The 16,410-nt window shown below is 35.9% G+C and overlaps 1 protein-coding gene across 1 annotated transcript in view; it reads right to left on the bottom strand.

Moving 5' to 3' along the window:
* Positions 1–494: 494 nt before the first annotated feature.
* The window catches only part of CIR1 (corepressor interacting with RBPJ, CIR1), a 40,266-nt gene continuing 24,350 nt past the window's right edge, over positions 495–16,410 (bottom strand). The window contains exons 8-10 of the mRNA XM_060016568.1: positions 4,067–4,173; positions 2,922–3,007; positions 495–1,705 (exon numbers count right to left, since the gene is read on the bottom strand). Coding sequence (XP_059872551.1) covers positions 1,039–1,705; positions 2,922–3,007; positions 4,067–4,173 — 860 coding nt within the window. The 3' untranslated portion in view covers positions 495–1,038. The remainder of the gene's footprint in view (positions 1,706–2,921; positions 3,008–4,066; positions 4,174–16,410) is intronic.

Genomic DNA, 16,410 nt, shown 5'->3' with positions numbered 1-16,410 from the left:
CAATGTAATCACAAGGGTCCCAAAGAGTGGAAAACAATGCAGAATGTGAAAGTGTCAGAGTGATTAGATGTGAGAACTTGACTTTGTTAGCTTTGAAGATGGAAGAAGGGGCCAGGAGCCACGGAGTGCAGGTGGCCTCTAGAAGCTGCAACGAGCAAACAGATTTTCCATAGAGCCTCCAGAATCAAACCTGCTGACACCGATTTTAGCCCAGCGAGACCCATTTCAGATTTCTGATCTCCAGAACTGTATTCGCGTTAAGACTGAGGTTATTTGTTATGGCAGCATAGAAAATACATCATCCAAATGTAAATAGCTTCTGACCCTAGAGCAAAACTGAAGGGAATTTAAAGTCTTAAAGAAATACTGACCAATCCATTACTTAATTCATAGCAGTGAATTTCTACAGTGATTACACTTGGCTTCAAGTAAATTCAAATCTTAAGAGTAATAAATTTGAATTGAAAAAAAATAAACTATACCCATTCAATGTACTGTCATTCTTTTAATGATGTTTCAGAACAAAGAAAATGTCACGCAGTTACATGGGGTTTTTGTTTTAGTATAGGGCACAAGAAACATTAATGAACAGAATTTTTTTTTTTTTTTTTGCGGTACGCGGGCCTCTCACTGCTGCGGCCTCTCCCGTTGCGGAGCACAGGCTCCGGACGCGCAGGCCCAGCGGCCACGGCTCACGGGCCCAGCCGCTCCACGGCACGTGGGATCCTCCCAGACCGGGGCACGAACCCGCGTCCCCTGCATCGGCAGGCGGACTCCCAACCACTGCGCCACCAGGGAAGCCCAACAGAAAATATTTTTACAGCCCCAAAATAGATCACTTACAAATATTTGCCAAGTTCATTCTTATGGAATTCATGTAGTTTTGTACCTGATATAACAGTTTACAGAGATGAAAAATTAAAATAGAGTTTTATTAGAAAGACAATAGTACATAATTTAGCCCTTGCTAAAGGTATTCAAGAAGAAAGTGGAGATATTTTTATTTCCAGGTAATTGTCACATACAAGTCTCTATTCTCTACTTCTCCATTCTCTTTGTTTGCATCACTCTAGTGTGCCTGTCTCCTGACAATGCTCTGTGCATTTTCCCTCCTCTGTGTCTATCTGTGCCATGGCTTCTGGTGTCATTTCTTCTGTCCCACTCTTCACTGGGACTTGGCCGTGGCCGTCTTCTTATTTCTCCTGGCTTGTAACCACCATGACTTCTGCTTCGGCTTCTCCTACTCCTCTCATCCCTGCTCTGGCTCCTGCTGCCTCTCTCATTTCTTCCAGATCCTCTCTCCTCTGGACTCTGGTTATGGCTTCTGGGCTTTCTGTCAGAATCAGAATGCCTCCATTTGCTCTTCTCCCCAGAACTCTCTTGTTTTAAAAACCTAGGCTTTTCCTTGTTACTGTGACTGCTAGAACGTTCTTCATCAAGTTTTCTCTTCTTAGACTTGTCCGTCTCTTCAGAACCACTGTTGTAATTCCCTGAACGCTTGTTTTTCTTTCTTTTCTTCTTCTGTATTTTTTTTTCTTTGTTGTCACTCTCACTGCTGCTTTCTGAAGTGCCACCAGAGGAGGAAGAGGAAGAGGAGGAGGATTTGTTTTTATGTTTTTTGTGTTTACTTCTGCTCTTCTGAAGCTTTTTCTTTTTTCTATCTTTTCTCTTTTTCTTTTTTTTCTTCTCAAGTCGATCCAATTTCCTGTTATTGGGAAAAAACAGTGACAGGCTATGTAAAAACAGTCCTTTTGCCGACAAATATAAAATTTTGAATAGACAATATAGTTTCTTAGAAGCTATTAAAAGTGGTATTCAAATACAAATACATTCTTTACTTTTATTAAATGACAAATCATTTTCTTCCCTGTAAATTATTCAAGTCACATATACTATAAGTTTAAATTAAAAAATGCATTAACTGTCTCAGTATACTTTCCTCAATAGTAATAACTATTAAAAAAATTCTTACTGAATCAGAATTTGTAATTATATAGCACCCTAAATAAATGGTCATCCTGGCATAAAGAAAAGTTTGTAACATTAGCTGGACCAACTGCAAACTGAAATATAAAGCTCTAATCAGATGAAACATTAATTTTATGTACTATTTTAAATATGGAAATACCCAATAACATTACACTATCAAATTTCAAGGGCATTTTCTCCAGAAAGTCTGAATAAGTATAATACATTTTACATTTTTTAATATTCTATTTTAGTTACATAAAATAAAATAATCACATATTAATTTTCAACAATTGTTTAGACTTATAAATAAATAATTAGGACAATTCTATTATGGCATTCTGAATTTCTAAAGAGTATTTCACATTCTCAGAAGAGTAACTTGTTTATATGATACGTTTGAGTTACTCTGAAATAAAAATGTCTTCACTGGATTCTGTCCAGCCATTCTCAAAACTCCACATATTGAAACATCATGAGCTCCCTCTGTTGGACTCAGCAGACATTTCTTGGATTCTTTAATCCAGAGGTAGTCTGTTTAACACAATTCACACTGACTTTAAATTTACGCATTTTTTGGCATTCCTCATAAAATTGTACAAAATGTAAGAAGAGTAATACATGGCCCACAATTTTCTCAGAACAAACGGTCTGCAAAGATATATACAAATCTATGAAAACTAAAACCTACAAATAAATCTATTTCCAAATTAAATGTTCTGAAAAGTGCAGTGACTTTGCGGTATAAACTGAGTATATAATCTTACATTCATTTTCATATTACTGAAAGAAAGATAAAATTGTACTACTATAGCTGAAGAATAAATCAATAAATGAATGTGATACATCATGGTTTAACTACCTTAAACTTAGGATCAGAGTTGAATATGACACTAAGATGAAACATAAGAAAAAATGTAGTTGAATTCATTAAACAGACACTTTTTAATCACCTGAGAAGTTTCTGTTTTTGTTTGGTTGTTAGTGACTTTAAAAATTCAACTTCTGGATCTTCTTCACCCTCACTTGCAACATATTCCTAAGTCAACAAAGACATCATTAATTTGCTAGATTATAAGACAAGTTAGTTATCAGACAGGAAAGGAAACATTTACAAATAAGAAATTTTATATTAGGGACATACTGTAAATGAGTATGACATTTTGGATTGGAAAGTGGAATTAAAAAATTTTTGTAGTCTACCTGCCAAGGAGGATCATAATGCCCTAAGAGGTTAAGATGACTGCTTTGCCACCATTAACAACCTTTATCAGGAGAGGACGACAGAGAAGCAAAGACAAAATGTTTATAGAATGGCTTCTACTCTCTCAATTTTCTTTTTAATTTAATGGAACATAAAAACCAGGAAGATCATGAACTTTAGGAGAAGGTCAAAACATCCACAATTTTCACCTTTACAAGTTCAACAGTACATTATCAAGTATAGTAAACAGTACAAATACATGATATATACGTTATACGTACAATCCCTAGCAATGTTTGAGAAGGAATGTGACTCTTTCAGAGCAGTACAAGTTTATGCCAGTGGGAGTCTGGGTTTTAGTCTCAGCTCTGTCTCTAAAAAGCCACATGATCTCAGGGAAATCACTTAACTTCTGAGGGCTCCAGTTTCCTCATTAAATGAAATAAATGGTTTGTATTAGAACATCTGCATTTAACCCTTTAAACGCAACAATTTTCTGGATCTATGTACACTTTAATCAAGTAACTGTTTAAAATATTTTCCCTATTTTTTAGGGGTTTGCTTTTATACACTTCTTCCCATTGGTTCTGTTTAATTTCACTTCATGGGTAAGTTAGCAGGAAGGAAAAAGTAACAACCGTATCACCAGATCAGTTAGATATTTTATCCATATAAACCCAGAGGAGCAGGTTCGTTTATTAAAATATAGGTTTAAAAACATTGCTCATTTAGGTTAAAATAATAAGCAAAATCAAAATACGTTTTAGGCATTTTCTTTGCTCTATCTTGCCTTCCTATGGATATATACATATTGGAAAACATTAAGTAGCAATTCACAAGCAATCACATTTAGATTTATAGACATTTTCAGCTTACTGATAAAAAGATCATTACCTGTGATGGATCATTTGCGGTCAAGTTTCTCCCCAGTACGTTTCGTTTCAATGCAAACCCACTATTTCTCATCTCCGCTATTAGCTCTGAGGGGTGCATCGATGGTCCTGCTCACAAAAATCACAGTTTGAATGTATCATTTATAACTCTCTACCTTTTTCGGACTCCACAGTAGGAATGCAGCTGAAGCTTTGTTAAGTAAAATCACAGCTAAATCAACTCAATAATCTTCTGCTGAGCAAATAATCAGATATGATTTTCTAAAACAGCAGTCTGGAGATTCAGAATAGAAAATAATTGCATTTTTCTTAACGTGCTAGGGGATTCTCTTATGTAACTTTGTCATATTGAAAAAGATACACTTAAGTGTTATCTGCTTGGCAGTTTTTAGTATAAAATCAAAGCAAAATGATAAAAGACTGCAATTAAACTTTTAATAGTTATTCTCTCAGTAAGAATTCAATTTGAAAAGAGATACTTACACATATGCTATCAGTAACAATCAAGTACTTTAGTTAATCTTGCATATATACATTTTCAGAGTTTGAAACTTCTAGTCATTAGTTTGGGGTTGGTGACAAGCAATTTTAGGCTAGCTATAGGTGTGTATGTGTTATATTTTCTACAAGCTGTTGTTTCCACTTTTACAAAATCCCCAAACTTTTTGAAAAGTGAGCTTGTTTTTGGTCACATAATATGCTCTAAAGACAAATAATATGGACTAAACATAGATATAATTAAAAATAAAAAATTTTAAACATCTGCACCCTTCCCTCAAACATTATTATGTTTACATAAGATAGGAAAGATTCTTTCCTCCTTCTTTTGTATATTCCAGTTTCATTTTGTTTTCCCTGCAAATAGCAAATAATGACAACATTTCATGGAAGCTTTTTAGTTTCTGGCCTAAATCATTACACTGGCTTAAAAGAACTGTACTGGGCAATGTATCTGGAATACAGGTAAGAATACGACAGTTCCTGCCAACAAGGAACTCATAAGGGAGGGTGGGGGATAGAGAAATATTCAGAAACTGATACTCTAGTTTGTTGATTAAATACATCATCTAATTTCTTTACCTTTTCCCTGATTTATTGGTCTTTTACTACTTATTTTGCATGCTCACTTACATGTTACCATAAAAAAACAAAAGGCAATAGGCAATATAATTCAAATCTGTTCTCTTGCCAATAGCATCTTTGGTAAAAAGTTTGGTCAGACAAGTTCAGGTGTAGGTTAATAACTTTTATTGGACTCTGGGCTTTACCATTCTACTCATATTACCAAAAACAATTGAAAGTTGGCTATAGGTATTAGGGAGATAATTAGAAAAAACTGCCTATTACTGGTGTATGGGAAGTATTAATAATGTGATGCTTTAATTTCCTGCAGGAAAAAGCCTTATTTAATTGAAAACAAAACAAAAACATCATAAAGCACCATCTTTATTTCATTGATATTAATATTTCATTTTAAAACAACACTGGATTTTTGGTTTGTTTTTTCTTTTATACAATTAATTTAATTTCCTGTGGATTACTTTAATGACTTCTAGAAAAATTCAATTTAGTTGATAATACTGATAATAATATGTTAAGTAAAAAACTGAATTTTATAAATTCATTTATTTTATTTATTTTTGGCTGCAAAAATATTTTTGCCGCACGCGGGCTTTCTCTAGTTGAAGAGTAGCGGAGGCTACTCTTCGTTGTGGTGCACGGGCTTCTCATTGCGGTGGCTTCTCATTGCGGTGGGCTCTAGGCGTGCGGGCTTCAGTAGTTGTGGCACGTGGACTCAGTAGTTGTGGCTCGCAGGCTCTAGAGCGCAGGCTCAGTAGTTGTGGCACACGGGCTTAGTCACTCCACGGCATATGGGATCTTCCTGGACCAGGGATCAAACCTGTGTCCCCTGAACTGGCAAGCGGATTCTTAACTACTGCGCCACCAGGGAAGTCCCAAAAATTGAACTTTAAATATTAGTATGGAGTGCCTCTAAATGGCATTGAAGTGCTAATATAATCAATAGCTTTAAATTAATTATAGAGTGTTTCACTTTGGTGGCTTCTCAAACTTCACATGTAGGAACCTAATTTTATAAAGTAGAAAATGTCTTTCCTGAAGTGCCAAAACTACATTTCCTTGTCAACAACTTTTTTAGATGTTCAATGAATTCAGAAAGCAAACATGCTAAGAATTAGGATAAAAACCACTCCAGTAAAGGGCTAAAGAGCTTGGCCATTATGATGAAAGGGTACTGATTTCATCAGTTTTCATCAAAAGATGGGTAATTTTAATAAAATGCTTTAGAAAACATACTTTAAAAATTTTCATTACAGTACTTCCAACTGCTTCAAGAAAACGATCTCTCTTTCCCCAGGCTGACAGATTATTCAGACTATAAAACAAACATTACTCTTCCATCATTTATATTTCTCCAAAATCTCAACTGAAATTTTGTAGTACATATGCTTAGCATATACTTCCACACTGTAAGACTCTAAACAATGTTTAGTGAAGTACCTAACAAATAGTAACTCTTATTTTTGTCAGTAGCTATAAAACTTTTGTGATTATTATATATTTTTCACAAAAAATGCTCTTAATAGTAACATTTTTCAAAATCCAGTCTTATTCACTTCTTTTTGTACTTAAACTTTCTCCTTCTATCATCAAAACTTCTAGAAAGATATGACAAGTCAGGTTTAATTAAGATATATTCAGCAAGGTATCTTTATACTTTCATGTTACTGTGGTAGTGGCTATGTAGAGTTAACCTGACAGAAATGACTCCAGCTCTCTGAGAACTCAAAATTTAATTGATATAATATCAATAGATTATATAGGTATGTTGAAGACAGATTTTACAATATGTTCAAATGCAAAATGACTACTTTTTTTGGATGCCTTTATAATTTAAATTACAGATGGAGCTGGGGTTCAGGAAGGTTTGGTTTGCTCTTAAATTTGCTATGGCAGAATGATTCTAGAGAACTCAGAAAAAGGGCATTTGTTTTAAAATGTAGATTTGTGAAGGCTCCTTTCTTGATCACTTCAGTCAGGCTGGGTTAAGCCTCCACAGCTTGAAAACCAGTGTTCCAACTTAGAAAAGTTGGTCCACTGAAGAAACTGTTTTTCAACATTCATTAATTTTGCAAACTTTCTTTGCTGTGATGTGGGTAAGCACCAAAATACTAACTGTGACTATGGTATTCAGTTCTATGCCCTGATTAGACCCAGACTATTTTCTACTAGAAAAACAACATGAAGTCAATGTCACAGAAAAAATAAATTCTCAGAAGGCAAATTATGTCGTACAAAATTATGTTTGTAAAGGGTTTAATCTATTCATTAAGAGCATTCATTTTTATAGAACGAAGCAACAGAAGGTAAAAAATGTTCTGTAGTAAGATAGGTATTTTATCAGAGAATAATATAGGAGTCAAAAGTGCTGGCCGTGAGAAAGGCCCTGTCGCCGACTTCCCAATTAGAGGACAGCAGTCCCACGTGAATCCCACAAATGGCACAGGAGGGAGACTAATGCTGAAGGAAGAGATATTCCTGTGTCTCACTGTTAGCCTGGGCCCATCTGCTCTTCCCAAGGACAGAGCTATCTTCCTTCCAAAGTTCACTGTTCCTTTCAAATGAAGCATTACCTTCTACAGTTTTATGGTATTCAGTGGGAAAAAGGACACTGAGTTACAGGTTAAGTATGGCTGTATTAGAAATACTTTCCCCTCCTTCCCCCAAATTTAATACACTAATTTAATTTATAGGATGCTACTGCTTCCTGAGACTAAAATTCTATTCCTAGAGTGAATATCATTTTGTTTGTGATGACAGTGGTGATTAATTATTTTCCTTCTCATTCTGTGTGTGTATTTTAACTTGATACAATGAAAAAATCTCAAACCTAGGGAGAATAAAGAGTTCTATATATTCATTACACAGCTTCAACAATTATCAATGTTTTGCCATCCTTGTTTTATTTATTACCTCCAGGGTTTTTTGTTTCTTTTTTGATAGAGTATTTTAAATAAAATTTCAGACATCACTTTGGTATATAAATCACTAATACGGGCTATTTCTTAAAAATAAAGCCCTAACACCTTTGTTACACTTATTAATACTGACAGTTATAAAATCCAGTCAACATTCAGATTTCCCCAATTATCTCAAAAAAAATTTTTTTTACAGTTGGCTTGTTCACATTAGGATCCAAACAAGTTCCACACATTGCATTTGGTTTATGTATCTCTTAAGTCTCTCTCTCCCTCTCTACTTTTGAGGTACAAATGACACATATCTTAAATCTCTTTTAATCTAAAAAAAGGTAGCCACTTTTCCTCCACTCCCCCCTTATTGCTATTCATTTGTTGAAGAAACTGGGTCATTTGTACTGTAGAATCTCCCCCATTCTGGGTAGTGATGTCATTTAATATGTTCTTCTGGCCTTGTATTTACTGTAAATGAGCAGTTAGATCTAGAGGCTTATTATTACATTATTTTGGTATTTTATAACACATACTTTAGGGGAATAATGGAAAGTTTTCTAAAGTTTGGATTCAGGAAAATGAGACCTGAAAAGAAACACATTTTTGCTAATGAACTAGACTAAGGAAAAAAGGCTGAGACTTCAACCTGGTATGTTCTTGCTTTCATCATGTATTTATTGTAGTCACAGTAACAGTGATACAACCTTAAAAATGCGTGGGTTTGAAAATAAACCCCCAAACACATCACAAATGAATTATGATTCTTATTTCCATGAAAAGTATGACATTTATTTCTTCCTTCTTTCTTACAGTTAAACTGACTATATATTGTGAAAAAGCCACTCCCTGTCACTAAATGTAAAACGGACACTTAGAAACACTAGTAATAGTACACGATCAAGAGGGAGAATTATCACAGTTATCTTACATTTGTATTTGAATCCTAACATTACCTAACCTTTTTGCTTTAAAGAAAGCTTATAGAAAGTTACCTTAAAAAAAGACTGAAAAGGGGGGCACAGCATGCAGCACAAGTCCCAGGGAAAAAGTGAACAAAGCTATTAATAAAGTGTGTGGGTGATTTTTATTTATATAGATGAGAATGTTTTATGTATGATTTTCTAAAGGTTATGCAAGAACCAATTGTACTGAATTGTAATAAAACTGCTCCATACTGAGAATTTTCCTGACACGTTGCCAGTTCATCTTAGTGGAGGCTGGAAACAATAAGGTTTCTTATTGCCCTTATCCTGAGTTCATACTGAAGAAAGCTAATTTGATCTCTATTAAGACATACAATGTAAAAGAAAAATTAAACATTTCATTTTTGTCTGTGTGTCTGGAAAATACACAAAGGCAGGGAAAGATGAAACTGCCCTTATTGTATGCTAGTGAAAAACACTTTATAAAAAACAACCTTGCCTTACAGAATCAATAAAGTTAAAGATATTTGAGGTATATCTGATTATGTCTTCACACTTATATTTTCAACTTAATTTACATGCAGGTATTTTACTGATGATACAACTATCACTAAATACTAAAGTGAATAAAGATAATAAAGTGAATTCACAGTCCTAGAGGACTAAGAAAAATCATTTGTGTTGTGATGAACATTAAGTATTAGAAGTCAGCGCTATGTTCTAAAGAAGTTATGAGAATATGAACGCTCTTGAAAAGTTGTGCATCCATGAACCTCAAAAACAGTATGTTGAGTCAAAGAAGTCAGACACAGAAGAACACATACTGTATGATTCCATTTATATGAACTTCATGAACAGGTAAAAGTAATATATGGGATTAGAAATGAGAGTAGTAGTTGTAGGTGGAGGATGCCAACTGGAAGGGGATAGAAGGGTATTTACCAGGGTGACAGCAATGCTCTATGCTCTGTATTTGTCAGAAACATTGGTTACATGGGTGCATACATTTGTCAAACTCAATCTACACTTAAGACCAGTGCATTTTACTTAAAAATAAATTAAATCAGTCAACAGTAATTACTGAATGACTGAGCTACTATAGACTCTCACTACATTTCTATACTAGATCTCTCTCAAACTATGGAGAGAGCCCTGCATAGGGAATTTCAACTTATTCTTCCCTAGTATATAACGTAGAAAGTGATTTTACAAATCAGTATGTATTATTGAGGGCTTATTATTTTATCTCACTAGGTACTTGAAAATAAAGAATGGAGAACTTGGTTTTTGCCTTCAAGCTTATAATCTTTTTTGGGAAAATTAGTTAATATAAAAGAATAGGAAAAATATAAATTGTAAATTTGTGTTATAAGATATATTCAGAGAATAAGATGATAAACAGTGATGTTTAGTATAGTTAGCAAAGCCTAACTCTTCAGCCACTCACTAAACTATTATTTAGTAAGCATGTGCATTGTGGAAAGCATTGGGAATACAAAGATAAATAAGATACATTACATATTTCAGAAAAGCAATACTTTCTAGGAAAGAACTAGAAACTAAGTTTGACTTTCAAACTCATAGGATTTAGAGAAAGGTAAAAAATATGGCATTATAAATGAGTGGAACATGACGAAGGTTCATGTTAACTTAAGTTTGATTTGGGTAGAATTAATATTTACTAGGTAGACTACATTTCATTCATTCTCCTTTACCCAGGTAATCAGTAGTTAATTTCCTTTACTTGAAGTTGGCAGACCTTGAGTAGATGGAATGATATTAACAGGAAGAGTCATGTAAAAGAGAGTTATGATTGGGATCTGAGAATCATAATACCCCTTTGAGATTAGGGGAGGTGTAGCCTCCACTAGCCCCACATATGCCTTTAACACAGAGCAGAGCCATTTACTGACAGAACAGGATTGCAATTAATTTGTTAATGTCAATGGAATTTCAAGGCATAGCCACTCTAACAACACATTTAATCACTGAACTGTAATAGTGCTTATAAATAGTTCAAAATGAGTAACCATCTGTAGTCACTTAAAATAGCCAAAATTTAAAGTACTAATCAAGAACATCAATTTGACCTTTGAAACACTATGAATTGACAAGTTTTACTGAATAATCTCTTTAATAGGTCAATATTTCTTTTTAGATAATTAGTTTTCTCATGCATTTAAAAACATGTATGTTCCCGACTTATCAAATTTTTTTTAAACTTATTTTATGTTATTTTTTTTTAATTTAATTTTTATTTTTGGCTGCATTAGGTCTTCGTTGCTGTGCGCGGGCTTTCTCTGGTTGCAGCGAGTGGGCCTCTCACTGCGGTGGCGTCTCTTGTTGCAGAGCACAGGCTCTACGCATGCGGGCTTCAGTAGTTGCAGCACGCGGGCTCTAGAGCGCAGGCTCAGTAGTTGTGGCGCACAGGCTTAGTTGCTCTGCGGCATGTGGGATCTTCCCGGACCAGGGCTCAAACCCACATCCCCTGCACTGGCAAGCGGATTCTTATCCACTGTATCACTGGGGGAGTCCCTAAAACTTTTTATTTTATATTGGAGTATAGCCGATTAACAATGCTGTGATAGTTTCAGGTACACCACCACCACAGAGCGACTCAGCCATACACATACATGTATCCATTCCCCCCCAAACTCCCCTCCCATCCAGGTTGTCACATAACAGTAAGCAGAGTTCCCTGTGCTATAACAGTAGGTCCTGGTTGGTTATGCGTTTTAAATACAGCAGTGTGTACGTGTCAATCCCAAACTCCCTAACTATCCCTTCCCTCCACCCTTCCTCTCTGGTAAACATATGTTTGTTCTCTCCCTTCCTCCCTGGTAACCATATGTTTGTTCTCTAAGTCTGTAAGTCTGTTTCTGTTTTGTAAATAAGTTCATTTGTATTTCTTTTTAGTTTCTGTGTATAAGCGGTATCATATGACATTTCTCTTTCTCTGACTTACTTCACTCAGTATGACAATCTCTAGGTCCATCTATGTTGCTGCAAATGGCATTATTTCATTATTTTTTATGGCTGAGTAACTACTGACAAGGGCTTAATTTTCAAAACATACAAAGAGTTCATACATCTCAATAACAAAAAACCACACAACTACATATTAAAGGAGAGGAGAAGTGGTGCCTGCCTAACTTTCCTTTTTATTTTGAGGTCGATCCTTTATTAGTTTTAATATCCACCTATTTGAAGAGTTTAGCTTTAAAGGGATTCTGGTAACACAAATACTTTTTCTGCAGTAGAATTACGTTGAAGGATTTAAAAAAAATTCTGCCATCAGATGTAGGGCTATCTCAGTAGCTATCCTGGGAGGATTCAACTTCTTCAAGGAGTTACATAAAAGAACTCCGTAACAGATAAGGGCGGGATGTGCCAGAAGGGCAACTGAGTTTATCATCTTTCTTTCTAAACAAAGTCCCTCCAGCATGCTCCAGCATGCTCCTAGGTGTCCTTCTAGTACAAGCTTATGATCAGACAATTATTTTGTTAAATTTCCCAAACATATTCTCAAGCAACAAAAATTCCTCCAACATGATAGGTTGATGGAAAGATGGAGGAGCAGCATGTGGGAGTACTACTGCAGGAAACTGCTATTAGTACTACAGCTTAGTGTAATATTCTTCGACAAAAATTAAATCAAGACTTAGGGGAAATAAGGCAAGGAAAAGAGCACTGATATGTAAACAAATGTTTGCAACAAGTATAAAATAATACTTTCCTCAATTTAAGCTATTATTAATTTTCATATTGTTTAAATGCACTAAAACCTTTGGCGTACACAAGACTGGTTAGAGAAACCTGAAACATTAAGTACCAATCATCATTTTAGCTGTCAGTGGTATGGCTGGATCTCATACTTAAGCGTTATAAAGAAAAAGAAATTTTGTATGTCAAGAATATGCAGTGATACCATTTTGCATTTAAAATTTACTTTGATTAAAAACGTGAAATTTACCATATTATCATATAGAGTCAGTTCCAAATATTCTTAAAATTAAGTTTAAAAAAATGGCAGGGGGCTTCCCTGGTGGCGCAGTGGTTGAGAGTCCGCTTGCCGATGCAGGGGACATGGGTTTGTGCCCCGGTCCAGGAAGATCCCACATGCCGCGGAGCGGCTGGGCCCATGAGCCATGGCCGCTGAGCCTGCGTGGCCGGAGCCTGTGCTCTGAAACGGGAGAGGCCACAACAGTGAGAGGCCTGTGTACTGCCCAAAAAAAAAAAATGGCAGGGACTTCCCTGGTGGAACAGTGGTTAAGAATCCTCCTGCCAATGCAGGGGACACAAGTTTGTGCCCTGGTCTGGGAAGATCCCACATGCCACAGAGCAACTAAGCCCATGCACCACAACTACTGAGCCCGTGCTCTAGAGCCCGTGAGCCACAACTACTGAGCCCATGTGCCACAACTACTGAAGCCTGTGCGCCTAGAGCCCGTGATCTGCAACGAGAAGCCACCACAATGAGAAGCTCGCATACTGCAACAAAGAGTAGCCCCTGCTCGCCACAACTAGAGAAAGTCCACGCACAGCAACAAAGACCCAACGCAACCAAAAATAAATAAATAAATAAATAAATTTAAAAGATCATTTTAAAAAATGGCAAAGTAACTTTAAATATATAGCAACTTAAACCTAAAAAAACAAAAGTCAAATAATTAGTACAATATGAATCTTATGTTAACAAATTTCGAATCAATGTTTCTTCACTTTTGCTTTTACAACTTTTAGGCTTCAGTCCAATACATGAAGAGCCTGAATTTCCTCCCATTCTCACAACAAGAAAAAAGCTGAAAAAAGTGAACATCAATAAATCTTATAGATCTATCGGAGAATTGAGATCACAGAGCAAATCACTGCCCCCAAATGGGAGAGACAGGTGATACAGAGACTCAGTTTACCGAGACCAGAAACCAACAGAGCCAGCAATTGGTAGAAATACTTAAAGGATAACTGACTATTCTTGGAGACTGAGCAAGGACTAGCTTGAGAGATGAAAACTCCTGGGGGCTCAACCTTAAAGGGGCCCCAACACTTCTGTGAGTTTTACTTCCAGAAGCCCCACTAGGTTCTCACTGTGAACATCAAATAACAATCCCCTTGTACTTCCAACAGTGGGAAGGGAAAAGTAATCATCTTGAAATACGCCCAGAGCATTTTGTTGTCCTGAACAAATGCTTACCCTCAAAGGAAGCTATTTCACCAGAGCCTAACCTATGTGGGTGAAGAAAAAAAGCTGAGAAGTGGGGGAAAAAAAGCTGAGAAACACATGTGAAGGTTACAGCCCAGGGGCAGAAGCTCACTAAAAAACTGAAACCTAGTCATAGGATTATAGAATGCTTCCCCTCCCCTCATATCTTACCACTACAACAGTAGGGCTCCTGTAAAATAACATAAGATTACAACTGAAGCCAGGCTCAGCCTCTATTAACAGAGTCTGTAGGGAAACCCAAAGATAACAGAGGAGACCAAAACAATGACACCAGAGGATATTTATCCTCTAAAATCTACAGCTATAGCAAAGAGTAAATACAACCTAACTCCTAGCCAGATAAACATAAAACCTCACACTAAAGGCCTATTTATCTCAGTTCTGTCTACCTGATACACCATGTCTGGCTTTCAACAAAAAATTACAAGTATGATAAGAGGCAAAAACCACAGTCGGGAAAGCAAAGCAAGCATCAGAATCAAGCTCAGCTATAATGAAGATTCTGGAATTATCAGATTGGGAATCTAAAATAACTAAGATTCATATGCTAAGGGCTCTAATGGAAAAAGTGGACAACATGCAAAACAGATAGGTACTGTAAGCAGAGAAATGGAAACTCTGAGAAAGAATCTAATGGAAATGACAGAAATAAAAAACACTAATAGAAATGAAGAATGCTTTTGATGAGGTCATCAGTAGACTAGGCATAACTGAGGAAAGAATCAGTAAGCTTTAAGATAGGTCAATAGAAACTTCTCAAACTGAACAGAAAATTAAAAAAAAAAAAGGGAACCCAGAATATCCAAAAACTGTAGGACAATTACAAAAGGTGTAACATATGTACAACAGGAATACCAGAAGGGAAAGAGAGAAGACAGAAAAGAACAGAAAAAAATATTTGAAATAATAATGGCTGAGATTTCTCAAGACTAATGATAGACACCAAACCACAAATCCAGGAAGCTCAGAGAACATGGAGCAGGATAAATACCAAAAATCTGTACCTGGGTATATGATATTCAAACTGCAGAAAATCAAAGATGAAGAGAAAATCTTGAAAGATGTCAGAGGGGGAAAAAAACCTTACCAAGAGAGGAACAAGGATAAGAATCATGAGACTTCTCTTAAGAAACCATGCAAGCAAGAGGAGAGTGGAGTGAAATATTTAAAGGTTGAAAGGAAAAACCTACCAACATAGAAATTATCCAGTATCCAGTAAAATTATCCTTCAAAAGTGAAGAAGAAATACTTTCTCAGGCAAACAAAAATTGAGGAACATGTTACTAGTAGACCTGCCTTTCAAGAAATATTAAAAAGAAGTTATTCAGAAAGAAGGAAATGACATAGATCAGAAACTTAGATCTACATAAAGAAAGAGCATTTGAGAAGAAATAAAAGATACTATTCAAAATAATAACAGCAAGAATAAACTGGATGCATTATAACTTATGGATAAATGAAATGTATGACAGTGATGTTATAAGAGACAGGAGAAAGGAACTGTGTTATATAACAGATATTGGTTTACTCTGTTATAAGGTACTGGCACTACTCATGAAGTGGTACAGTGTTATTTGTAAGTGGACTTAGATTAGCTGTAAATGTATACTGCAAATTCTAGGGCAACAACTAACATTTTTTAAAAATTAAGCATAATTGATATGCTAAGAGAGGAGAGAAAATGGAATCACATAAAATACTCAATTAAAACCAGAGAAAGCAGAGATTGGAAGACAAAAACAAAGAACAAGGGGGCTTCCCTGGTGGCGCAGTGGTTGAGAGTCCGCCTGCCGATGCGGGGGACACGGGTTCGTGCCCCGGTCCGGGAAGATCCCACATGCCATGGAGCAGCCGGGCTTGTGAGCCGTGGCTGCTGGGCCTGCGTGTCCGGAGCCTGTGCTCTGTGGCGGGAGAGGCTGCGGCAGTGAGAGGCCCGCATACCGCAAAAAAAAAACAAAGAACAAGGACAACAAATAGAAAACAATTATAAATATGGCAGATTTTAATCCAATTATGTCAATAATAGATAGAAAAAGATCTGACTCTGTGTTGTCTACACAAACCCAAGTTAAATATAAAGACACAGAGAGAGAGATTAAAGGAAAGATATGGAGAAAGATATACCATGCTAACACTAATAAAATAAAGCTGGAGTATTACATTATTTTCAGATAAAGCAGATTTCAGACCAAGGAAATTTATCAAG

Source organism: Delphinus delphis, chromosome 7, assembly GCF_949987515.2.
Source record: "Delphinus delphis chromosome 7, mDelDel1.2, whole genome shotgun sequence".
NCBI classification, from domain to species: domain Eukaryota; kingdom Metazoa; phylum Chordata; class Mammalia; order Artiodactyla; family Delphinidae; genus Delphinus; species Delphinus delphis.
The sequence above is the reverse complement of the archived record's forward strand: the minus strand, read 5'-3'. Positions and strand labels throughout refer to the sequence as shown.